At 40.3% G+C, this 25,227-nt stretch overlaps 1 protein-coding gene across 3 annotated transcripts in view; it reads right to left on the reverse strand.

The window, feature by feature from the left end:
- Positions 1-23,311, reverse strand: part of quob (quattro b) — a 29,834-nt gene extending 6,523 nt beyond the window's left edge. For 2 of the 3 annotated variants that reach the window (XM_079681344.1, XM_079681345.1), the window contains exons 1-16: positions 23,017-23,311; positions 13,331-13,528; positions 10,600-12,130; positions 9,407-9,610; positions 9,151-9,274; positions 7,191-7,284; positions 6,673-6,759; positions 6,448-6,564; positions 5,205-5,303; positions 4,949-5,097; positions 3,328-3,466; positions 2,994-3,116; positions 2,596-2,793; positions 1,493-2,472; positions 1,029-1,278; positions 528-617 (exon numbers count right to left, since the gene is read on the reverse strand). In XM_079681344.1, the coding sequence (XP_079537470.1) occupies positions 528-617; positions 1,029-1,278; positions 1,493-2,472; positions 2,596-2,793; positions 2,994-3,116; positions 3,328-3,466; positions 4,949-5,097; positions 5,205-5,303; positions 6,448-6,564; positions 6,673-6,759; positions 7,191-7,284; positions 9,151-9,274; positions 9,407-9,610; positions 10,600-12,130; positions 13,331-13,528; positions 23,017-23,019 (4,386 nt within the window). In that variant the 5' untranslated portion in view covers positions 23,020-23,311. The remainder of the gene's footprint in view (positions 1-527; positions 618-1,028; positions 1,279-1,492; positions 2,473-2,595; positions 2,794-2,993; positions 3,117-3,327; positions 3,467-4,948; positions 5,098-5,204; positions 5,304-6,447; positions 6,565-6,672; positions 6,760-7,190; positions 7,285-9,150; positions 9,275-9,406; positions 9,611-10,599; positions 12,131-13,330; positions 13,529-23,016) is intronic. The other variant, XM_079681346.1, reaches the window with a different exon arrangement.
- Between the last annotated feature and the right edge of the window lie 1,916 nt (positions 23,312-25,227).

Here is a 25,227-nt window from a genome sequence, read left to right on the forward strand (position 1 = left end):
GATATCCATCATGACTTAGTGTAAAGAGCCGCGCCCCCATTCTTAGAAAGTCACTTATTTTTATTAGCAATGCTATCAGCTTGGCTCAGAAGTGGTATAAGTACTAATATTTTTTTCACAAGTAAAAGTAGCAATACCACGGTGTAGAAGTTCTCAGTGTCAAGTAAAAGTCCTTAAGTATACATCTTTCTTAAGAATCAAAAAGTAAATCATTATACCAACTGGGCAATTTCAGAATACTTTATAAAGTACTTTGTTTCAGTTAAAAGACTGTGTACTGGGGTGTATTCTAATCCATGACAAAACATTGTAATATATTAGTTGATTTATATTTTTCTGCATTATAAATCTTAACATTAAAAGTAACTCAAAGAACTGCTTGGTCTAAGTACAAGCTCACATAGCAGCTAGTCGATTCTTAACACATAATTATCTCCAGTTTTCTTAAAGAAAAGTGAGGACGTGGTTTTGAGAAGAGAAATGGGAATAGGAATGAAGAGCAAAGAGAGGATGGCAGTGCTTCTCACCTTGAAGAAGCACTGTCCATGATTAATGAGAAGACAATCAGACTGTGGTTTGTTCTTGCTGTAAAGGGCATACAAAGCAAAGCTGTCTCTCTAAAAAAAAAACAGATGAAAAAGAAAGAACGTTAGTCATCATCATCATCGGCAACAAAAGAATACGCACACGTCAAACTGTGCAGACTAAACAGTGTATAAGAGCAGTTCACATGTGTGTCGTTTCTACTTCTCAATTCCAATAAATGTGTTGAATAAACAGTTGTTAAATTGGAAATAAAGACATTGCATTGTTCTACAATCAGGACACATCTGGCAGGGCTTTTGTTGGCAAACGATCATGCTTAATTGTTATGGTTTTGGCTCAAAACAGGAAACCATGGACAACATTAACGTCTCACATCTGCCTTGACATAGTTTCGTGATAAACAACAATAACCCAGGTCTTACCGAACTTGCAGGCTATAATTCATTTGTAATACTTCTTTTCACTGTTAATATTACACATACATGTCGTAAGAAGCAGCGTCCCACTCTGAATGGTTCATCCACGCAGCTCTCCAACTCTTTCAGGAAGTGATGCCGGTGGAAGTCGTGGAGTTTTTCTAAGTTGCCGAAGATGCTCCCCCTCTGGCCTCGGAGGTCCTGAGGGACGTCGGGCCTCTCCAGCTCGGGGAAGTAGTGATCTCGAACATAACACAGGGCCTTGACGTACTCCCTCTCTGTGGACAGCAGCTCCTCCATGATCCTCCGCAGTTTCCTGTTCCGCATACAGGGAATGGAAAGTGTGAATGTGAAGCTCATAATGTAACCCAGGTGAGCTTGGGATCAGTATGATGTATTTGTGCGGGTGTGACAGTGTTGCAACTACAGAACAACTGAGCCATTCATGAATATAACCTATATATCCATTTCCTCATGTACAGCATCTCACTGAGATTTAAATTACAGCTGAGGCAGGGGGGTTTACTTACAAAACATTGCTGCCATTGTTTTCTGTTGGTGTGAGTGATGTCTCTGGGGTCTTTAAATCCTTAGGGCTCTGTGTAGAGGCCGAGCATCCTCCACCCTCCTCTTCATTACCGTCTGTTTTTGACTCGCAGCTCAGGTTTCCTGACCGTAAACTCTCGTTATGGGAAACGGGCAGATTTTGGACGGTCTGCAGATTTGGTTCCAGTGGCTGACAGTGTTTGTGTCTCCCATTTAAAGGTGAAAGGCCAACGATGCTTGTCAAATGAGAGCTCGCACATGAGCCCTCGCTCAGGGACCGACCCAAAGGTTGGTGCAATGCGAGATCATCGCCCTCATTAATTGAGTCTGTTCTCCTCAGATCTTCCTCACTGTGATGTGTTCTGAACATTTGTTTGGTTTCTGGAGGAAATTGGCCGTTTTCTGGAAAAACTGGAGAATTGTTTTTGATTTTAACTTCTTCTCCGTGTAATTTATGTGCTTGGGATTCTCCTCCCTCACCATCTTTCAAGTCCTGTTTTAAATCGTGGTTGAGGCATGCAGCAGTGGTGCTATCTCCTTCACTTTTTGAGATATTGACGACCTCTTTCTGAGGGGTTGGCTGCTGTCTCAGGGAGCATTCGTCCTCCCCCAACTCGCTCCTTTTCTCCTCCTTCTCTACTCCTCCATATACCTCTTGAGGGTTTGCAGCTGTGGTCTGCTGGATCTGGTTCTTATCTACGCCATTCTCCTTCTTTTGCCTCTCCTCAAGACGCTGCCTAAGTTCTTGGCACTGAACCAAGGCAGCATTCCACACTTTCATCAGCCCCGAGGCCCCTGATCCCACAGCACAGGCCTTAGCTTTCACAGCCTGGAAATGCAGGGTGGAGAATTCACCACCTAATCTCTCTACATACATTTGGAGCATTCTCAGGGTCTGAGCTGAGTAACACCCTGGCTCTACCTGCTCCAGAAAATGACTGCATTCCTTGGCCAAAGCAGACGCCTAGAATGAAAGAAAGAAAAAGGGAATTTTAAAGTTAACAAAAATCATATGTTGGCAAACGGCAAGTGAAGAAAAAGGACAATTTAATTTGAAATGTCAGATGGAAGATTAAAAAACACAAACCTGGTCACAGAAGCGGTGCACATGCACCAGTGTGTTCAGTTCTTTGTGCCTCTGTTCTGCTCGCACCATAAAATCATCCACATTGGATTTGAAAGTGCTGAGCAAAGTCCGAAAAACATCTGATGCAGGACTGGACTCACTCGCCCCAACGAGTCCCTCTGCCTCTGTCACCAGGGTCAAGGCGCATTGTTGTTTCTCCTGTAACAAATAATAATAAGATGTCAAGTGGAAGATTGATTTCCCCTTTCCCACATCTATGGGAGTCCCTCAATGTTAACAGTGAAGTAATTACAATTTTTGGAAAGAATAAAAAGAAAGAAAAACCTTTGGTATGTAAAAACTAACATAGACAGCCAAATAAAAGCAATTTAAAAAATGTTGTTATATTGCTGTAATACCTTAGACTCCGCGTGAAACACATCAAAGTGCTGCAAGGCCTCTTCAGTGCACATCAGGGACTCATTTGTTGTGTAAGAGTTCTTCAGCCTCTGCTCGCCTTCTGCATTGAACCATATCCCAGCCTGCAATATGTAATGTAGGATTACACAATGTTACAGTTAACTTGGCACTGTGAGTGTAGCCTTACGCTTGTTATTACAGAGAAATAGTTAAATTAATAAGAACAAAAGGAGACAAACTTGAATCTCTCTTCATAGAAACACTTCATTAGTAAAGGTTTCCTCACATTGTAGATATTAATTGTTGTGAACCTGGTGATAGAACTTGTATTACCGTGCTAATGTTGGCCTCTGTCTCTCTGAGCCTGAAAAGGAGCTCCAGCTGCTGCAGTGACTCGTTCGATCTCATCACCAGGGTGTGGAGCTTCTCCTCCACCTGGTTATAGAGACTAGTCACAGACTCCAGAGCATCTCTGCAAGGACAGTGAATAAACAATACAAAAAAACTATGAGACAAATCAAACGAAACTGGGTTATTTAGTATCATTTGTTATTTCAAGTGTATTAATGGGCTAAAGCAGCAATTGATGAGTTACAGTAAGACTCTTACTGTAACTCTGTGGTTCTCAAACTTTTTCTGTCAGGCCCCCCCTTTGGAGAAAAAAAAAAAGTCCGGCCCCCCCAACATAAATAGTCACGCTCAGTGGCGGCGCCAGAGATTTATTTTGGGGCTGCTGCGGGGTAGCTTGACGTTTCATAGAGGGTGCTCAAACATTTAGGATTTCCCGTACCAGTCGCTACAGTGGAATGTTCTACTGCAACAATCCCCACAACGTACCCGCGACAGTTACACAACGTACCCACAACAGTTACACAATGTACCCGCGACAGTTACACAACGTACCCGCGACAGTTACAATGAAGGCTCGATAATCAGCTCACGGCATATAGGTGTAAACAGGGGTAAAGTGCTGTTTTTATAGGTGGTGTGTGGACCTTACATAGGGGGGTCCGGGGGCACGCTCCCCCGGGAAGATTTATTTTTAAATATTGAAGTTAAAAGCATCAATCTGTTGCACTTTGAGAGCAACATGAAGAGATCTATGGATACCTCTCTCAACACCCATTTGAAACAGAACTGTAAACAGATTTACTTTTTCTTTATGGATATTTTACAAATCACCCTTTTAAACGTTATTCTTTTTTTACTGTCATATAGTATTTCATACCTGTTTTTCATTTATTCTCTTATTTTTTTATAACTAAAAAAACTGTGCCTCGGAAATAATTGTTTACATTAATCGTGACCAAAACGTTTGAGACCCACTGAGATAACTTAGACTAAAGTTAACTATCTAAACTTTGAGAACCACTGCTGTAACTCATCAATTGTTGAGCAACAACTCAAATCATAAAAACTATCCTTTTCTGAAGTGCTTACTGTAAGAGCACTTCAGAAAAGGATACTTGTTATGATAACAAGTCATTCACTGGCTTATAGCCTGTATGAATGAAAGAGGAATACTGCTGTTATTACAAAAAAGCCTAGTATAAATAATATATCTGTAAATCTGTAGCTGATGCTTTAACTGGTAAATAGTCATTATAGCACTACATTTGAAAGTGAACTATTTCTTAAGTGTTAAAGTACAACTGCTGGTTCAGTGGATTATTATTATTATGATCACCTGTATGTTGTTGTTCCTAGTATTAGTATGTGTACCTTTCTTTACATTGTTGTCTCTAATTTATCTCACTTTCTGTAAGATTGCAGGGGGTTAGGGATTCAATTCAAATGTTCAAAGTGGAATTTATAATGTGATTTAATTCTTTTGTAAAATCCCAATAAGCATATTATAAAAAAAAAACAAAAAAAAAACAGCAAGGCCATTTATCTATGTGTTCTGCCTGGCACAAACATCTGACAATAAATAAATGTAAATATGGTCTGATACCTGTAGTCCTCAGACTGGGGAAACCTGAACTCCTCCCTTCTCATTCTGGCTAGAACGGCCCCCCCTTCTCTTTGCAGGGTCAACATTCGAGTGTCTTCCAGCACCTCTTTCATTGAGGCCCTCTGTTCCTGCATGCATTGCTGCACTTCCTGTAGCAGCCACACCAAAAGCAGAGTCAACACCTACAGTATGAGCTATTTGGAAATGTGCGGTGCACTAACAACATTACTTCACACTGTGACCTTGTATATCCTACCTGTGCTGTGTCTAAGTTCTTACTGCCATCCACTTTCTTTATGGCCTTCTGCAACAAGCTGTCGGCTCCTCGCAGGTCAGTCATGAAAGAAACCAGTCTCTGAAATGAATTAAATGTAAATTTAGTAGAAGTGGAAATAATTGTACATTATTAGAGCTCTGAGGTGATGAGTTATCTGCCCTGTTCTGCTGACAGCATCACAGGCAGTGCCATCCAGAGGCCAAGAGCTGACGCAGTGAGGTGTACGTATCATCTAAAAACAGGAGACTGCCTTCTGTGTGTTAGCAGGGAAAGACGCCAGACAAACAGAGACACAGGAGAATAGTGTCTCAGACCTGACTGCTACTGTTAATTAGACATCCTTAACAACACTCTGAGTAGCTACTACATGAAGCCATTGCTCAGGACTTTCCATCTGGAACATTAGTGCTCTTGATTCACAACCTATTGGACTGTGACCCCGATGCTTCACCTACCAGTTACTGTACATATTTGTGAATGGTACTCTGTTAGGTTAAATGACATGTTTTCCTTCCTTCTTATAATGTTTTTAGGGACCTGAAAATGTAAAATGATCCAGAAATTCACAAACAAAACGCAAAAGATGAAAGAAAGGAAACAAATGTACAATATACAGTGTTGTAGATGAGAAACTTTAGCTGCTTCCATCTGAGCTGCACTTTACAAATGATATTCATTTTACTCAAATAGCACATTTCATGCAAAGACGGTTTCCAAAGTGCTTAACAAGCCAGGATCAGATGACAATGAAAATTAACGATAAAAACAAAACAATGCCCTAATGTACAAAAAAAAGTAGTTTGGTTTTGAATACTTTAATCATGCAACCTGAATAACATCAACATTTTACTTGCAAACAATTTGTCCTTTCACATTCAATTCAGCTGAAATAGTGTATATTTGAAGAGCCAGTGAGGGTTGTACTGATCAGTTTCGACAAAAATTAAAAATATTTTTGGAAGTCAGTAGTTTACACTATAATGAATAATCAAATTCATATTTTGATCTTTGTACTTTCCTATTGTGACCGCAGCCTTCTTCCACTCAAATACCAAAGTTAAATGTTGCATTAAAGAATGATAGAGGTGATGGATGTTTAGTGAGGGCGTGCACATTACGAGTCATTCCTCAGTGGGATAACAACGGTCGAACAACATCCTCCTCTGAAATAACGGGAAACTCCTACGTTTATCAACGTGATTGTGGTTTGTGAGTACAGTACCTGATGAAACTGCAGCCAGTCGGAGTGACTGTACGTAAAGGTCCCTCCCAGGTCAGAGGTCAGCTGGGAAGCTTCAACTATTTTGTTGAGGGCTTTCATTGAAGTCACAATTTCCATCTTATAGAAACAAAAACAAAAAGGGGAGGTTAGGCATGTAGGTAAGAGTCATAGCTAGTGTCAAATCAAGAGAACAATGGAGAACAAGAAGAAGTTTGAATTCCTGACCTGTAACCCTGGCTGTTTTTCAGGTCGTGGACAAGTGTCCTTATCCACCAGTAGCACGATACTGTGGACAGCATGGAGAGCTTGCTCCTGCAGCAGATCAGTAAGTCAGTCAGGTACAGACAAAGAACCATAGACTATCATGTGTTATAATTCAACATAATCTCAACTGGTTACTCTGATCATTTAGATATAAGATGATTTATTTGTCATGACAAAATACAATGTGTACTCTTATTGACCTTCCCTCTGAATTGAAAAAGAAGATGTCCAAGTAAAATAGTCCAACAGTGTGTTACACTGTTGTAAAAGTATATCTGAAAAAATGGAGATTTCTTTCTTTACTTCAGTGCTAACAAACCCCATGTACGTATTTACTCAGTGTTCTACCAAGCAAAACCCAACATCTTCCTTAGCTGTGAATCAAGGAACATGATAGTTTACGTCTGTCATCATCTGATGATGTGTGAGTGCAGGTATTGTAGAGTTGGACGAGTGCATGCAGGCTTTCTTTTTTTTACCTGGGCCATCAAAAGAGCTTTGTAAAAATGAAGTGAAGGAGGTTTCTTCCTGGCATTGATGACCAAAGTCATTCCTAGCTCTCGAACTTCTTTCCTAGCAAGACATTTAATCATGTTAGTACACATTTAAACATTATGACTTCATAACAGTGGTCTTCATTTCATAAAAAAAAGGCTTTTAGGATTAATAATTAAACTTCTCAAATCGGTATTTATCTTCTTATGTCTCTCTGACATCCCCATACACACACTTTTCTTCACACATTCTTTTAAACACTTTGACGCCTTCACACTCCCCTCTTAATGTCCCCTTCTTCGGTTACTGTTGTGAGAGCCTACCTCAGAAATGGCTGCTAATTCTAGCAAGGCGCTGCATACCAGACAGTTGGCAGCCAGCCTGGCCAGGGACTATTATGGTATGGCTCTTTAGTGGGGACAGAGGAAGGCCAAGCTATCTGGTAGAATGGTTTTATTAACTTCAAAGACTCCATTACAACCAGTGTAAACAAACAACACTTTAAAAAGAGTGCGATAGTAGTCGGCTGATCTCAAAGTAGTTTCTGAAGGAGGCAGAATTATTCAAAGTTGTGGTTCTGAATAAAACATGTTGTTGTATTAGTTGTAAAGCCATCCGGATGACCTATACATGATGACTTATTCAGGCTGGATGTAAGAACGTGTATCACTTTATTCAAAACCTGAACTGGAGAGATTTTAAATAGTCTCTGCTGCCCTCTTGTGGTCAGACCTATTCTTGCATACAGCATACATTTGAGCAGCTACTCTCAGGGCCGTGGGAAGTAGGGGTGCTGAGGGTGCTGCAGCACCCCCTGGTGGAGGACAGGGGATCTGCACTTCCACAATACAAAAAAAACGAATTTTCAGCCTTGATGTAACAACATTCATAATTAAGTAAAGATAACACCCTTTTCACCCCGGTTACATTTTCCATTTGCCCTGTACGATGGGCGCTGTAAGTGATGAAAGTGGGGGATGTTGGCTTAGCAGGCGCCCGCAGCCAAAGTGAGAGAGATAGAGAAAGGGGATACCGCGGTACCGGCGGGGATTGTTGTTAGCTTCTGCTGCGCTAACGGATATAAGAAGCTGTTTCTACAATAATGTGGAGGGAGAGTTCTGTCCTGTCAGACTGAGAGGCACAGTGAGGTAAAGGACTCTGAGGGTTTAGATAGTTCACTTTAGTCTAAGTTATCTCAGTGGGTCTCAAACGTTTTGATCACAATTTATGTAAACAAATATTTCCAAGGCACACCTTTATAATTATTAGGATAAATAAAAACAGGTTTGAAATCATTCCAATGTATACTATAGGAAAGTAAACCAAAAACATCGTTTCAAACTGGAGAGATTTAAAAATATACATAAATAAATAAATGTTAACTGGTAAAATAAGATATGAATGAACAACACAAATAAAATAAGTTACATGTATTTGTTATTGGCTATGGTAGGTTATTGGAAATGTTCACATACCTACTTATTTGATTAATAAAATGCAAACCGATCTTTTTCATATGGGTGTTTAGAGTTGTACCCCCTAGATCAGTCTCTAATTGGGCGCTCAAAGTGCACCAAATTGAAGCATTTTACTTTAAAATGTTAAAAAAATCTTCCCGGGGGAGTATCCCCGGACCCCCCTAGAGGATGTGAAGTCCACCCCCCCAATTAAAACATGTTATAATACTAAATAAATTTGAAGCCTTGTTATATAAGCTGTCCACCATGTCAATATGTTTCTCTTTTTGTAGTGTATTGGTCTTTTGTAGAGGTTTTTCATTACTAGCTAAAATCTTGCCTATAGGGCAGCACATTGGTCAGAACCAGCCCTGGTGACATCCCCACAGCACCCCACATTTGAAACATGTTCCCACGGCTATGGGTCTATATTCCAATTTGGTCTTCTTTGCTAGAAAAAGATATCTAGTTAATATGTGTCCAGTACCTTGGTATGGCGTGTAAGTAGAGCAGTAATTCACAGACATTCTGGGATGTTGAAAGAGGAGATGTCCACTCCACGTTGCCACCATGGACCTCCAGCACTGCTCTTCCTGTTCGGTCCCTACTGCCTGAGAGTGTACAAGACAAATAAAAAAGTAAGTGACGTATCACTGAGACTGATAAAAGGGCCTGAGTCATTGTTTAATGACAAATGCTGCGATCATACAGAGAACATTATTTGGGTTATAGAAATCAAGTACCTGGTAAACAAATAAGGCCGAGTCCAAACAGACCACCGATGCGTCTGAAACACGAGTCCTCAGTCTTTGGAGGCTGAGGAGCATCAGAACTTGCAGACGGAAGTTGAACTTGTTGAGGAGATGGCCTTTCTATCTTTGAGAAATTGAGTTTTGAGTCTGGTCCATCTGCAGTGAAGGGAGTTTCACTCTTACTTGATTGGCAGTCTGCATTACAGTAAACACAAACATAGTTGTCTTCTCACAGGAAATGCATGGAAAACCAAATAAACCAAAATATAATTGGATCATTGCCAGAAAAAGTCAGTGTGTGTATTTTTTTTCCCACAACATCATTTTGTTTAATTTATCAGACTTTGTCTCAAGAGGATGTTTCTTATAAACTATCAACTCCCTGTTTTTCCCAGAAACGTTGTCCTTTTTATAGCAACAGTAGTTATTAAATTCTTTACCCGGAAATCTTAATCGTCATCAATCAACACGTTCACAACTGCACAGCTGCTGACAGCATTTCACATTGGACATGGTTTCTGTAACAAAACTCTAAAGTGGCCTTGCGACTAAGCCTGGCTTTGATTTCAGACATCCTAATTGGCCTCCCTTTAGGGGCAACAAAGACGTGCCTGTGTTCTCTCCTTGCTGCTTTAACAGTCCATGACAAACATGTCTCAAGTCAAGATCTCTACATGCCCCTCTGAGGGCATAAAGGTGCATGCCAGCGGGTGCAGGGGACACAGAGACCTCCTTCTTGCACGTTATGCTGTCTCTCTGCATTAGAGGAATGCTCTGCTCTTTCTTTTTACCCAAGTGGTTCAGGCCCCCCCCAGCATGCTATTTCCGTTCACTCCCTCTGTTATGGGAATAGTGTGAATGTAGCTGTACTGCTGAAGAACCAAGACAGCAGTGGGAGAAGATCATACTCAAGTCTGACCTTTGACCTTTGAACCCTTCTCTCTAAAGAGCCTTTATGATCTCAGTGAAGCACATTCCTCCAAGCACGCGAGGTCACGGTCGAGTTTCAATCAGTCAGTTTGACGTGAATGTTCAGTTGCCCTTCAAGCATTTAGCAACAGATCATAACGAATGGCTGTGTGTGCAGTAATAACAATGTACAACATGTGTGTGAGTGGGTGGGGAGAAAAAAGGAAACAGAAAGTAGTTTGGATTATTAGCCTTAACTTGTCCAGTCTGCTTACCTTTTTTAGAGGACTTCAGTCTTTCCAGCTTCAAAGTCACTTGATCCAACAGTTCACCTTTCTTACACTGCATGATGCTTGTGATTGTGTCAGGGCAGATATCACTGTGGCTCCTGTTGTTGACTTTATAGAGAAGTGGATTCCCTTTGGAAGTCTCTGACACCGTGGACAGAGACCTAGCCTTAACTTTTTGTTTTCCCGAAGGCGTCACAACCTCCACTTTCTGAAGAGCTTTATTATCACCGCCTGACCCTGGGTGCGCACTAGCATTATGTGCTGTCTGTTGGGAAATAAGTTTCATCTGAATTTTGTGACTATGGCTCAAACCAGGTGTTGATTTCAAGATCTTGGGGGATTCCTTCATGACGTCTTCCGATTCAGAACTGGTAGGAAGATCTTTGAGTTGAGACGCAAAGGCCTCTGGTGTTGGTTCACAGCAGTGTCTGTATTGGCAGCGCTTGTTACTCATCACAGGTTTATTACAGTGGTTACAAAAGTTTCCAAGTTTGTCTCTTTGAGCTTCAAATGCTCCTTTGGATCCTAACTCTGTCTCTTCACAAAGGCTGACCTCCTCCAAGGCAGCCAGGAGCTCCACACTCCCCTTCTCAAAAGCAACTGGGTTTCTCAGTGCTGCCACGTAAGATTCTCTGTACCTACACTTCAAGTCTTGGTCAGCTGACTCAGGCTCAAGCCTTCCCTGGCTGCACGGTGTACAAGGCTCCTCTGCATACTGAAGGGTGCCTTCACAGGGAACATTATTCCTAAGTGGTACAGGTGGTGGTGGTCTGACAGGTTTAAACAATACTGAATTGGGTGGATGTGGATGGCTCTGTTTATCCACAAACCTCTTCCCTTTGGCAATATCCACCAGATCCACATAATCACCTTCAATCTCTCGATAATTATGATTGTCCCAAGTATTAGGAGAAACCCAGCCCACAGGTTTGATTAAAGGTCTGGAGCAGGATTTTGGCGTTCGTCTTTCATGATCCATTTTGACGAGTCTGGAAGAGCAGTCCACTGTTTTGAAAGAAGCTGTCATCCTGTCTTTGGCAGGACAAAACATGGCTTCCATCGGGAGGGTGGAGGAGTTGAAATGGGAAGGAACAGAGATCTGTTTTGGCTCAGGAGGAGTTTCTCGATACGTGGGCAAGATCTTAGGCTTGTCTAAAAACTCTGGGTTGGCGATTTCAGCCCAGGGCAACTTGATCACTCCTTGATCCGTGCAAAGTAAGCAACGGGAAAGAGGAGTTCCTTGGCGTCCTTCATTGATTTCCTGCAGCCATTCCTCAGTGAAGATGCAGGGGTAGGAAGTCTCAGGAACAGGGGTCTCCTCCACTTCTCGACAGCCCTCCTCCAGAAGACTTTTGAGGACAACGCGAGCAGCTTGTTCCCCGAAAGGCTCCACCTGCAGATAGAAGTCTCCAGGACGCAGCAACAGAGGGTTCACAGGTGCTAACTGGATGACGGTTTTGTCATGGAGACACAGAGGCCAGCCCTCACAGCGAAAAACCACATCAGAGTATCCAGCCTAGAAAAAATAAAATAATAAGTTTTCAGTGTCATTTTGGTTTTATTTACTCTACCTAATACATTTGTATCATATTTTCATTTATGTGTAAGTTCTTGTCTTCTCCTATTTTTAAATATTAGTCATATTTAGTAGATTGTTAGAATACACTGTAAATATTTTATTTTTTTATGACGTTTAATGCATAGAGCATACAAAGAGCTGAGTTATCTGTTACCAAGTAAACACAAGAGAAGCTGCAGCTTGGAAATGTATCATTGTTTATAAATGTTATGTATGGTATGCAACTGGATCTGCACTGTAACACACCCAAATGTGTTTATACATGGATAGAGGCACTTACTCCAGGTATGCAAGAGCGAGTAAAAAAAAAGGGAGATATTCATAATATTTATATGAAAAAAGATTATGTTATTGTATTGTATCTCACTCTTTTTTGCATTCCTCTTCTTCTCATATGGGGATTAATCATGCTTTGATTTTTGGAACAACAGTTCCCATGGGGACTTTGCAATTGTAAACAGGAAGTGTAATGTCGGACGCTATGGGCTACAATTTCAACCTGCTTCAGCCCCCTCCATTTCTTTTTGGCAGCATTTAAAGTATGCCAAATTAGTTATTAGCTGTTCTTTGTGCATTGTATCCAAGGTTGTATATACAATTCATACTGAAATACTTTGATACTGAATACAACTAAAAATGCAATGCTTTTTCAGGGAAGTTTTGCACTTATTAAGAGCGTCTTTTTGCTGTGATTTCCTAAGCACATGTGGACGTGTATTCGCTATGGACAGCAGGGATATCCAATCTTTGGAAGGGTAAGTCAAAGTGAATGTAAAACACCCTTGGTGGGAGCTTTATTAAGCACACTTGTCGATCTATTGCATTCCAAAAACCGAATCCTGTAGTTCCATGAAGTCTACTTTCATTTTTGTAGGCCTACACTTAAAGGTGGGGTAGGTATAACTTCAGTTATATTATAAGCATTGAGGAGTGTGATGGGAAATGTATTATATTGGGAGGTCTTTATATTTTTCTGTCATTTCCATGTATGTAAAAATAGAGGACGAAGACACTAGAAACACATCGTAATCACCCACTTTGATCTCGATAATAAAAGTCTAATTGAATTTCCACATTTCAGACAATATCCACACAACCCTTTCTGTAAAAGCCTGGAATACACGGGTGAATACTCACACATGCTGCCTGTTGAACACTCTCCAGCAGGTGTTTGGAGGGAATGAGGAAGTCCAGCAGACACTGTAAAGCATCACCGTAGTAACGTTCCTCTATGGTGCGAAACAGCTGGCAGAGGACGATGGGAGCTGTGGCCTCGAAAGGAGGGAAGAGGGCCGAGAGGGCGCTCTGGATGGACGAGTCCAGAGATTCAGGGTTCTGGAGGTCAAAAGAGGTGCTGGTTAGTGAGATAAGGTTTGTTTGTATGATTATTATTTAAACAGACTGTTAGACTCTGGCTGAACCCATGAAGAATACCAGCAACAACAAATCAATAATTCAAAGGCTACCAATACAAATGATAGTTAAACTTAATAACCACCTGTTCTTGGATGAGAAAGCAATCAATTTCCTTTAATTATTTTTATGTCTTTTGCATTTAATGTCTTCTTTGATTTAAAGTATTAATGAGTCAAAGCCACAAGAACTATATCAAACCCTAGAACTGACATTGCAGGAAAATAAAAACCCTCTTCACTTCAAATTAACGCAATATAACATCTGATGTGCACATAATGAAGGCTTATTCAGAACATCAATGTCAGGGAATAAGTTAAGGAGTGGTGTGATGTGCACATTCTTTTCAAATGAGTAATGATTTTTTAATCAAGGCACATAAATTGTAAAACATTAATTGTAATAAATCGTATATTACAGACTATCTTGTGTCATTGGAATAGCTGCCCTCAAACTGAAATCCTGTCATTGCAGTTATTAAATAATGTGGCATATAATCTGAATTTATTGGCCTTTTCCATCCAATGACATGTATTGTGCGAGTTCTGGTCAACTGTGTGTGAAAATCTAGCAACCTGAGTGTGTAGTGTGGACTACACATTTTAAAGTAAATGCATTTTCTAACACTGATTTCTTTGAAGAAGCTTCACATGGTCAAGGGAGAACAAATACCCTGTAAATGCAAAACGACAGGACAGATCTTTTTCTTGGCCTTTCACCCCTCGCTGTGCGCGTTTTGAATACATCAAAGAGTTGTTTTTTTTGGTTTAAAAGCGATAAACCTTTTTGCATGAGTGCACTTTTTGGACTCTGAACTGGGCCTACATGTATCAGTAAATGCATTATCATCTTTTACAAACTGAAACGTCCACCAAAAGATCAAATTCACCAAAAACGTAAACAAAATAATCTATTCACTTATGAAAAGGCTTTGAGGTGAATTAATACTGTCATTTTTAGGAGATCAAGAGGGGTATTTTGGTTGAGCCTAATCAAAAGAGTATCTGGAGAAGATTAAGTCTGTCCTGCATGAGTATTTGCAACTTGTTTCATGTCTAGCCAGGATATGCTTCATTTAAACTCCTATATTTGTAGCAGACCAGGGCCAGCGTCTGATCTTATTCAAAGTGACAAGAAGAAGCAAAGCAGAGAAAATAAATGCCCAGTCCTGTTAAAAATTACCATAAAAAAGCAAGTGCGTGAAACGACACAATTCTCTGTCATAGGAACACTTAGTGCTCATCTTTACTGCATGTAGAAATGTCCTTAGTAGATAAGCTGTCAACACCAGCTGTGCCACGGGTGACATCCAGCTAAACTCACAACCTATTTTCAGACGAAGAGAGGCCGTCTTCAAAGCATTTTTGGTCAACCACCTGATGGCATGACAGCCAAGCTTTTAATGCAATTGAATAAGCATTGCAAATACAGGACTTTTGATTTGATTGTGTAATACTGGAGATACTGTAAAACAAACTCAGAGTGTTACCTGTAGGTTGATTGTAAATTGTCATGTGAATCAAACAATTACTTTACTGTATTATGCTGAGGCGTGGCTCTGAGAGGCTTTGTGTGATTACATTATTGCTTATGCAGGCATGCTTGGAGGTGAATACTAACAGCATGCTTCAAAAACACAGTTGGGTTTAGCAGGTTTTAAGGCTTAACCACCTTTACTGTACAAGCTACTGTACCAGCAGAAAAAAGTACAACTAAGTCTGATTGATGTCATTAATATCAAAGGCATTTAGTCAAAAGCCAGACTATTTAACACAATTGATGATAGGGGTTTACTTAAAAGGAAACTATCAACAAAGCTATTTATTTGATATCTTGTAAAATCCTATAAAAGTGTATTTTTCTATAACGCCTTAATGGCTTTCTGTTTTGAAAGATGCTATACATATAAACTTGCCTTCTTTGTTTTAAATTGAGCCTGGGGGGAAATCTGTTCAAAACACGTGTTTAAAATACCTTTCACATACTTGTCTGATGTTGGATAGGTGCACAGTACTTTTGAATATGCGTTCTAATAGCACCTATGGCGCGTAGTAGTTCAGTACAAGGAATGACACCTTGTTATGAAATGAATAATATTCATGTTGAGCTTAAGGACTTGACGCTTCCTCTGAATCAAGACAGGTCTTAGCAGCTAACCACAGCAGACGTGCTATTCATACAATCAGTTCACAGTACCCTGCTGTGTCAATCTCCCGCTCCACAAAGGAGTCTGTTTTTAGCCCCCCTCCTCATTTAGCTTGATGGCCTAACCGAGACCAGAGACCAGCCCAGGATAAACAGAAGGACCTCAGCTTCAAAGAGCTCACACTGGTTAGCACTGGGACTACTGCGCTCACTGCTTAGCTACGGATGCTTTTGGGAGCACCTTGGACAGCCATGAAACATTGGGAACAAAGGTCATAAAGTAGTTACATGAGTCACCAAATAATTCCACAACTCGTACAACTTAGTTTAGTGTTTACATTCTCTGTTAGCTACACCTTTCAAACATTGTTTACATTTGAAATACAGGCAGTTTTGTACACATTTCGATAGATTCATCAACACAATTAATGTAAGATGTTGGATCAATATCAATATCAATATTTGACCACTCTTGCAAAGTTTTTTTAGTTCTTCCAGACATTGCATGTGCTCAGTAGAAAAAAATGCTTCCTTTTTGTGATTGTGCACATCTGTCAAAATAGATTAGTCAATGGAGAACAGAATACCTTCGAGGTTGGCTGTTGAACGGTAATGCAGCACAGCTGTCTTAGTCTGAATGCAGCCATTGAACTTTGGGTTGTACTGTATGATTTAAGGCTTACACTAAACCAGAGACATGTCTTTTTCTTAAGTCACAGTTAAGAGATGGGGCATTTTGTTTTTACTCTAGATTTCTGGAATTCAAAATATTCCAATCTCTCTTCTTTAGCCTGACTTTAAATCAGTCATTGAAATTCAGTCTTTGAAAAAATATGACTTGTTATCATAACATTACCTCAAAATCATTTGAGATGTAGACCTATTTTTGTTAACACTAGCTAAAATGACAAAACTTGAACTTCTTCTCAAAACAAAGATGGTTGAAAACACGACACGGGCTCCTCTCTGTGGGTGGTTGGCTGGTGATACTCATATAAGTGAGAACCACTTGAGATTATACAAAGCGTTGCTCTGCTGGACCAAGCTCAGAAAGGCTAGCCAGCCAAATGAACTGAGAGTAAGGAGAGTGGGCTGCCAGCGTTGGGCTCTCCTCTGCATCTCATTATATTGCACAAAGTGCCAGACAACATGCAAAACAGGTTCATGGTTGTTTATTTGTCGAACGAGGTCTGAACTGATCTGTGAAAGGTTCAGCAGGAATTCCTCTAAGACAAAGCTAAGTTCTTGCCAAATTCACCACTGGATCTAAAATACATGTCCAGAACTACAGTAAATAAACAACCTCTCTGTAAAACATAGTGTTATGGACTTGAAACCCTGACTGGCAAACATGCAAATATTCAGCATCTGGAACAATAAATACACAAATGGGGAAACTAAGTAACTTGATCTTCTTTACTCCTTATGATTTAGATTTCTCTCAGTTGGCGGGTTGTACGGATCATTATTTACTTACATTACCTTTCCTTATTCAAGATATGTGTTGGTTCCCTCTAGTAGTTGAATTGAGCGATTTGGGCATTTAATGGAGATGAAGAGATTGCCGAGCACATTGAAAATGTAATGTGAGGGATTAAAACCCATTGACATCAGGACAGCAGAAAGCTTACACATCTTCCGGCGCAGACTGAAAACTCATCTCTTTCGACTCCACTTCGAGCGTGTAATTATTAATAAAGCACTTATATACTAATAAAGGACTGGCTTATCTAAAGCCAGTTGAGTAGCACTTGAAATGTTTTAGCTCTATGAAACCTGATGTACTTATATGATTCTGTTTTCTTCAAGTTTGTATTTTGTTGGTCGAACGCACTTATTGTAAGTCGCTTTGGATAAAAGTGTCAGCTAAATGCAATGTAATGTAAAACATCAATAAATGCAAGGAATACACGTGAGGTTCTGAGATGTATGCTCAGATTGTCTTTTAACTCCCATAGTATTGTATAAACTTTTATATTGCATTTTATAATGTGCAGTACAATTGAAATGTCTCATCACACTTTTAGTCTTTTTGCTGTTTTGTCTGCATTCCTTTTGTGTGTTTAACCGTTCGTCCCATTACAAAAACTCCTGGTTAGCAGCAATTTGTTCAGTCTTGTGTGAGCACCCAGACACAATCACTGCCCTACATCCTACAATAACACAAGTTGTCACTGCATGTCAGTGTGCAGTGTCCAGCTGAAGTTTCCTCATGTTGACAGAATTGCTACTTCTTTTCCAGGGTATTTTCACTCCCACATTCAGCCAGAGAGAAGCGTTCGATCAAGCTTAAATCCTGAACCTTTATCTTGGGCTGCAAATACGTTGGGACTTGATCGATGTCCAGCTTAGCCGCACCCTCTATACATTTAACGCAAGGGAATTCTTTCTTTGCCCCTCATTATCCAGTGCAGCCGGTGATTTAACCCTAGAAATAGCTTCAGCTCCCAACAAAGATCTGTGTTTGACCTGAATTGGCATGCTAGCATGGACAACAGGGATCCGTCTTTGTCTTGTCCACCCTTCAGGCTCCCTGGGAGTTTTCGCCTTATTAAGCAGATAATTACAGGTTTCCTCCATATTGCCTTGGGCCTTGGCCAAAGAAAGTCTGGACCCAGATTTGAGCCACAGTATAAACAAACTGTCAAGGTGTGTAATAATGCACAATGTGTATCTGGAGAGCCGCAAAGCTCAAAAGATTAGAGCAGGTAAGCTGACCAGAATGTGACTCTAAAGAAGATTAACTTCAACTAAATGGACAAAGTTCCTGATGCGACATTCTCTAAGGATTTGTTGATGTCTGTGTCTTGACTGGTCAACACATTTCTTTGAAATGGAATGTCACAGCACCTCCGGGCTGAACCCAAAACATAAGAAGAAGTGACAGTTGCGTCAAGACCTGCCAGTAAATCCGAGTGAATTCTGCAAGTACAGACATGAAGATATGTCCAAGAGTCTAAGGTGACACACCACCAACTCAGCCATAACATCAGCCAACAGCCGGTGGCAAAGAGGAATGATGGGAAATGACACCTAACCTTAAGTAATATTGAGAAATATTACCATGGTAAGAAGAAAGTGAAAATGTGCAGTTTATACAGACTGGTTTGACACAAGACCTAAAATAAGAAAGCTGACAAGAGCAATCAAAACCAAGATCACAGTCTAAGTCATATCGTGAAACAAGTTATCAGTATCTGTCAGTTATTTCCTATCCTCCCTTTTTCCTCCTTAAACATTTGGTATCTCCTATTTGGCGGTGAGACAGTGCTTTCATTGTGTGCGATCCACTCTTGTTAAACTCAGCAGAGGGGCACTCTATTCAGCTAAGCCATCTTAAATCCTTTTAACCAGTAAAAAAAAAAAGGCACCTCCAAAACAAAACCCCTACATCGTTTTTATTAGAGTCACCGCTGCCAGCAGTAAAGATGGTATGTGCTTCCTATCGGACCTTCAATCTGGCATGGTTCCTATTATACTTTTTATTTTATTTGTGAGCACTTTAGCTATGTTTGTAAAGTGAAGAGGCCAAACTAATAGTGAGTTTGGTTTCCGATTCAGGCTTTCTTCTTATGCTGCATGAGATTCAAGATGAGATTTTATTTCACAATGACTCATTAATCCACCCTGAATCTTTTATCAATGAGCAATGACGACTGGCTTGTAATATTTTATCTTATAGGACAATCAACCTAGTGTGTCTGGATCCGACATTAATCAGGGCTGTCATCTCTTTTGTCATAAAGAGCTGACTCACAGCAGCCCTTCATGACAAACACACGTTGTGAAATGTAACAATTAAAAAACTGTTTTGTTTCATCATTTCTACCACTGTTTTGGATACACTCCTTCTCAGTCATGCCAGGTCAGCATATTTTGAAATCTTACCCTAGGCTCAGACTGCTGTGTAGTGGGAAAAAGTTGCCAAATGCCTGATGAGGCGATAGGATAGGAAGAGCAGCTGGGTGCAACTATAAGGCTTCCTCCAAAGACTTATCATCCCCGATGTACATTTAAAAACTGAAACTAAACGACAATGTTGTTGAGTTTTTTCTGGAATGTCTTCACGACTGACTCATAATGCACCGCTCCCATTTTACTGACAACACAACTCCTGGGTTTTAGCTCATATCCCAAAGGTTGCATTCTGGCAAACTACAAGATATGAAACATACAAATGGTTTGTTTTTAAAGAATGCAACACACCTAACTACCATTGTTCATCTCACAACGTTAAAATGTCCAAGACTTTGAAAAAGGACTGAAATACAATTAATCGAGGGCCTTGTGCCCTAACACGGGAGATTTGATAGTCAGCATGTGAATGTGTTTACAAGAAGTGTACTAAGCACTGACATCTGCTGCTCTTCATTCCTGAGCTCCGCAAACAAGTGCATAACACCAACAAGAGCCAAACAGAGCACAGCGGTCTACATGGAATTCAAACTGAATGTCTTATCCTTCAGTAAATGTTGTCTCATCTCATCACAGTATGTCACCTCAGATTTTCCGATTAAAGTTGTTAGACTGGTTTTGAATGAAGCAACAAAACCTGAATCCTATGACTTGAGACTGGTGCATCATGATCACTGAACCGGCAGCTATAATACAGGTGTTATCTTCCTTAGAGAAAGCCCCGAGAGGATAAACAACAGCAGTTCAAACATAGTCTGGGTATAAAATGACAAAGCTACAGTGACTGTGTTTCTACAGACAAAGCAGGCTGACAGCCTATACTATAGCAGAACATATTTTCCCCAAACACTTGCCAATGGCTCTGTTATCAAAATACACCACACAGCATCTATTGAGTTTGACCCGCTTTTGTGCTACAGAGATAATAAACACACTGAAAATATGTTTCACAGCTCCATGACAACCCTCAGAAACTCGACTCCCTGATTGAAGAAAGTTGGAAATGGTTTGGCCCAAACAGCTCCACGAGGCAGATGTCTGCAATTAGACATATTTTCTCTATAAATCACATCAGTTCATTGTTACGATTCTCCCCGTCTGGCTTTGTAGACATTTGGCGAAATCACAGAAAATGAAGCAGTGGGCAGGAAGTATCATTTGTTGGCCAAAGGGAGAACAGACTGTCGTATTGTTAAAATGTGATGACTTAATACAGGCAGGGAGAAGAAGCTACTGATACTGTCTCTACCCTGGATGTTACACAGAGAGAGAGAGAGAGAGAGAGAGAGAGAGAGAGAGAGAGAGAGAGAGAGAGAGAGACACAGCTGTGACCCTTAAATGTATACTGTCAGCAAGTCAAAACCTGGATGCTCTCACACAGCTTATTTACATCACATAATAGATTAAGGTATATTAAGGTAAACGAACTGTTACGAATGAGCATATCTGACGGATGATATGGAGCGGGCATGTGCAAGTGTATCTCAGTTATCAAGAGACTTAAAGCTGCTACAATACAAAATATATATGTGTTATGTGCGGAAAGCTTTTTACCACAAACTCACATATAATTATTATCTGACTTTGCAGTTTCTCTGAGCATTTTGGCATCTTTAGGCTCATTGTTTTTGGTTTTATGACCGCAACATGATAGTAAAAAAAGTGTTTTCTCAGCTAGCATGTTGTTTTATAACAAGATAAACTTCAAGCCTGATATTTTTCCAAAGGAGTCAGTGAAGAGCTCAGCAGAGTTAAAAGCAGAGTAAATATTTGACAGTACATTTGTTAGGTTGAGATGCTAATGTTGCCCCAAATCCACTTCATGAATAAGCAAAAGACATACTGTAATCAAATGTTTTGCTAAGTGATTTGTAAATCTGCTATTGTAAGTTGTTCCCTGTTGTTAAATCAGAGAAAACTTTAAACTAAACCTGTTTTGGCAAGACGAGAGCACAACCAAAACCCTGGAGCAAATCTCATGGAAGGATTTGCATTGACTTTGAATATACTTCGAATGTACAATGAATGAAACCCATGCTTCTGTGAGGCCTTAAGAAGAAGGTATTTAACCTTGCTGGTGAATGAATGACTCTCTTGGCTGTCCTTATCACACAGTAACTCCTGCCAAGGCAAATACAATTCACACCAGTAGCCCGGGACTTTGTATTTGTCATTGCTGAGTGTTTATCTAAGATTGAAACTCCTGGTCATGCACGTTTTTGTAATCTAATAATTTTGACTCAGCTGGCTCATGACTGGAAGTTGGAGGGTGGTCACGGAAGACGACATTGGTCATGCAATAAGTAAAACAAACAGTTGGGGCTGTTAAAGCTGCTCAAACAAGTGCTGCGGTGCATGTGAAGGAAGGACAAAGTACAGTGGTGGCCACAATGAGAAGCCAAGTCTGCACTGCTTTAAACATCCTTCCTTCCTGCTCTCCTTAAAGCTATCAATTATTTGTCTCCCTTGGACAGATGTTAGGGGTCTGCCTGGTTTCCATAGAAATAAGAATGTTATAAATAGAAAGCTAAAGACAAGTAAGACAAGCTAAGACACGTAAGGAGAAGCTTATTATGCCTCATTATGGTCTTTATCATAACATTATAATTTATCTGCTCATTTATTTGACTATTTCGCAGCAGCAACAACCAGTTATTAAAACGTCAAAGATCCTGCGTCTCACCACAAACCCATCATCAAACATGTTCCCATCTTAGGGCTCACTCTTTGTCATTTATTAGTTTCTTGTTGTGCCTGGGATTAGAGCGGCCCTGCGGTTTGAACTTTTTAAAGTGCTGAACACTGGGCTGGAGAATTCCATTATGTGCCAATGCAAAGCAGTCAAATAATGTATTCCTCAAACACTCTCCACTCACTCAAGTATGTGTGCCATCCACATCTATTAGGTCCAAATCAAAGGATGCAAAACAAAAGACAATGTGCCTCTCTCTGTCACTCAGTCTTTGTGCACATGCTTTAAAAGCTAGAGACGCCGTGGGCTGTTGATGTGAAACAGTCCCACAAACTGTGCTAAGGATAACACAAATGTTTAAAGAGTGCAGTTACATTAGCTTTGTACTGCCTTTGTATGTCACAAAGATTAGGTTTCATTGAGAGAGAAAATGTGGATTAGTAATGTGCATGGTAACACACAAAGTGAATAAAAGACAGCTGAAAGCATACAAAATGCATTAGTTACAATATGAGTATTCTTAGGGTTCATTCACACATGACCTGCAAAGCCACAGAGAGAAGTCACTTGTCCAAATCTCTGTTACTAAGTCAGTTGAGAACTCTTAACTCTTAAAGCAACACAAGTCAATCTCCAGCAGTAAAACCAAAAACGTTACCATCTTTGCAGGTGATTTCTTCTCTATACGGCAGAAAGTCTATTTAGTTCTTGTTCCTGATAATCCTCTCCAGAGAGTCTCCCTTGGCTCCGTGCTGAGAGACTTGCCATGTTTAGAGCATCAACAACAGAAGTCTGCTGAAGTATATCCACATGACAGTGAGTTGTCTTGATCGAAAAGTAACCAAAGTTATTCCCATTCTTTGTACACTTTTCAAAAGTCTTGAGTTTGTAGCACAGAGAGCTACAACTTGCCAGGCCGCCTGTTGATCCTCTTGCTTCACTTCTCTGGCGACTCTGAGTGTTTAGGGAAGAGAGAGAGGGAAGGAGGGAGCAAGAGAGTGCCTGAGAGGGGGAGGAGAAAAGCTTTCTCTTTCAAGGGAAATCCCCCTCGAGGCTTTTCAGAGTTTCTCCCCTCTCTCTGAAACACACGCAGGCTTTATCACATACCCTAACACACTCACAGACACAATATGCCACAAATGGACACACAAAAGCATGCCAGTCTGCACATACACTCCCACTCAATGTGTAGGTTACTGTATGCAAATGTCGGAATTGAAACATTTCCACATCCTACTTTGTCATGCATGTAAACACACCGATGTGCTCCTCTGGCCCGGCATCAGAGAGCTGCAGAAATCCAGCCCCTTGTCTGTGGCCCCTTTTTGTTCTTTCTATTTCAATCACTGGAAGCTTTTTAAAGCCTAAGTCAGTCTTTCTCCTCTCCCCTGTCACTCCTAGACTTCCACTGTCTGCTCCGGGCTTTCTCATTTCCTTTCTCCAGCAATTGTCTTCCGGCAGACTGCCCAGTCTTTGACCGTTATCAAAAGGAATGAGAGCAGAGGGGGCTTCCCTGCCGTTGTCCGAGCCAAGCAGCAGGCATTGAATAGTGCTGCTTTACATCCGCAGTAGGCCAGAGGAATTTAGGGTTACACCCTCTGGACTACCTTTTTACATCTGGATTTGGAAGATGTATAGAGTATGAAACACAAAACCCTCTGCTCTAAGAAGCGAGGTAAATCCCTGAGACATTCTTTGAGAAAAAAGATTGACAGGAGATGATTTATTTCTGCCTGAGAATTTGTGTTATTGAGGAGGATTAGAAAACTAGCTCACACATTGCCTCAACCCATGTCTGTTTGTTGGTTCAAATTCCAGAAATTACTAGAGTCCATACATATTTTCATTACAAGGATAACAGGCAGAATATATTTACTTTAATTAAACTTTCCTCTTCATTATGCAGGTGAAGGGGCAGCTAGAAATATGAAACGTAAGCCTCTGACTTTCTCTGTAATTCTCTCGGTATCTGTGGTTTCCCGCTCTGCAGAAACAGCAGTCTTTTAAGCATTTCTCACATGTTTTTGTTTCACAGAAAGAGAGCCATGCTGATTTGTCTCTCACCCTAAATTACAGAAATATGTAGGTGACATTCTTGAAATGTTGAACACTGTTCCACTCCCCATTTCTCCCCTTTTTTTCTCCATCTTTCAAAACTTGTGTATTGAACATCCCATTATAATATCTCCCCAACATTTAGCATTGTATTATGACGGGGAAACTGAACAGTCAGGAGACAGAGTGAATATGAACGATGTTAATTAACCAAAAGTGCTTGCTCATACTAATCCAACAATCATTTGTCTGCTTAACAGTAATAATACTAAGGCCAATATTAATATAAAAACGTGTTTACTGACTTTCACCAATTGAAATAGACAAATTCAATATATTAAGAAAGTATTACTTTTTAGCTCTTTATTTGGTCTTCTTCACTCACTCTCATCAAACATATACAGCCCTTTTGTTACTAAATGCTTAACTGTTCTTGTACTAGTTGCTAACTTTGTCTGTTTGCTGTCCCGTGCTTGGCAGGTAGTATACAGTATATACAGTATACAGTAAGTTTATCCGTTTTTTGTTTTGTTTTGTTTAAACTGCTGACTTTTGTAATGCACGAGGGTGTTGAACAATGCATGACAAGCGACACCTGTTTGATCAATTAAAAAATAATGATTTTAATAATAATAATAGCTTGGATTTATATATCACCTTTCATGAGACCCAAGGTCGCTTTACAAGGAAGAAGAGGGCAAAACAAACAAAACAAAAGGCAGTCAGACAACCAGTCAGACAGACAAAAACAACAAATAACAGACAAAAACAACACATTTTAGCAGCTTTAATAATTTCAATAAAGTCTATCAAC

Source organism: Notothenia rossii (assembly GCF_949606895.1).
Source record: "Notothenia rossii genome assembly, chromosome: 5".
Taxonomy (NCBI): domain Eukaryota; kingdom Metazoa; phylum Chordata; class Actinopteri; order Perciformes; family Nototheniidae; genus Notothenia; species Notothenia rossii.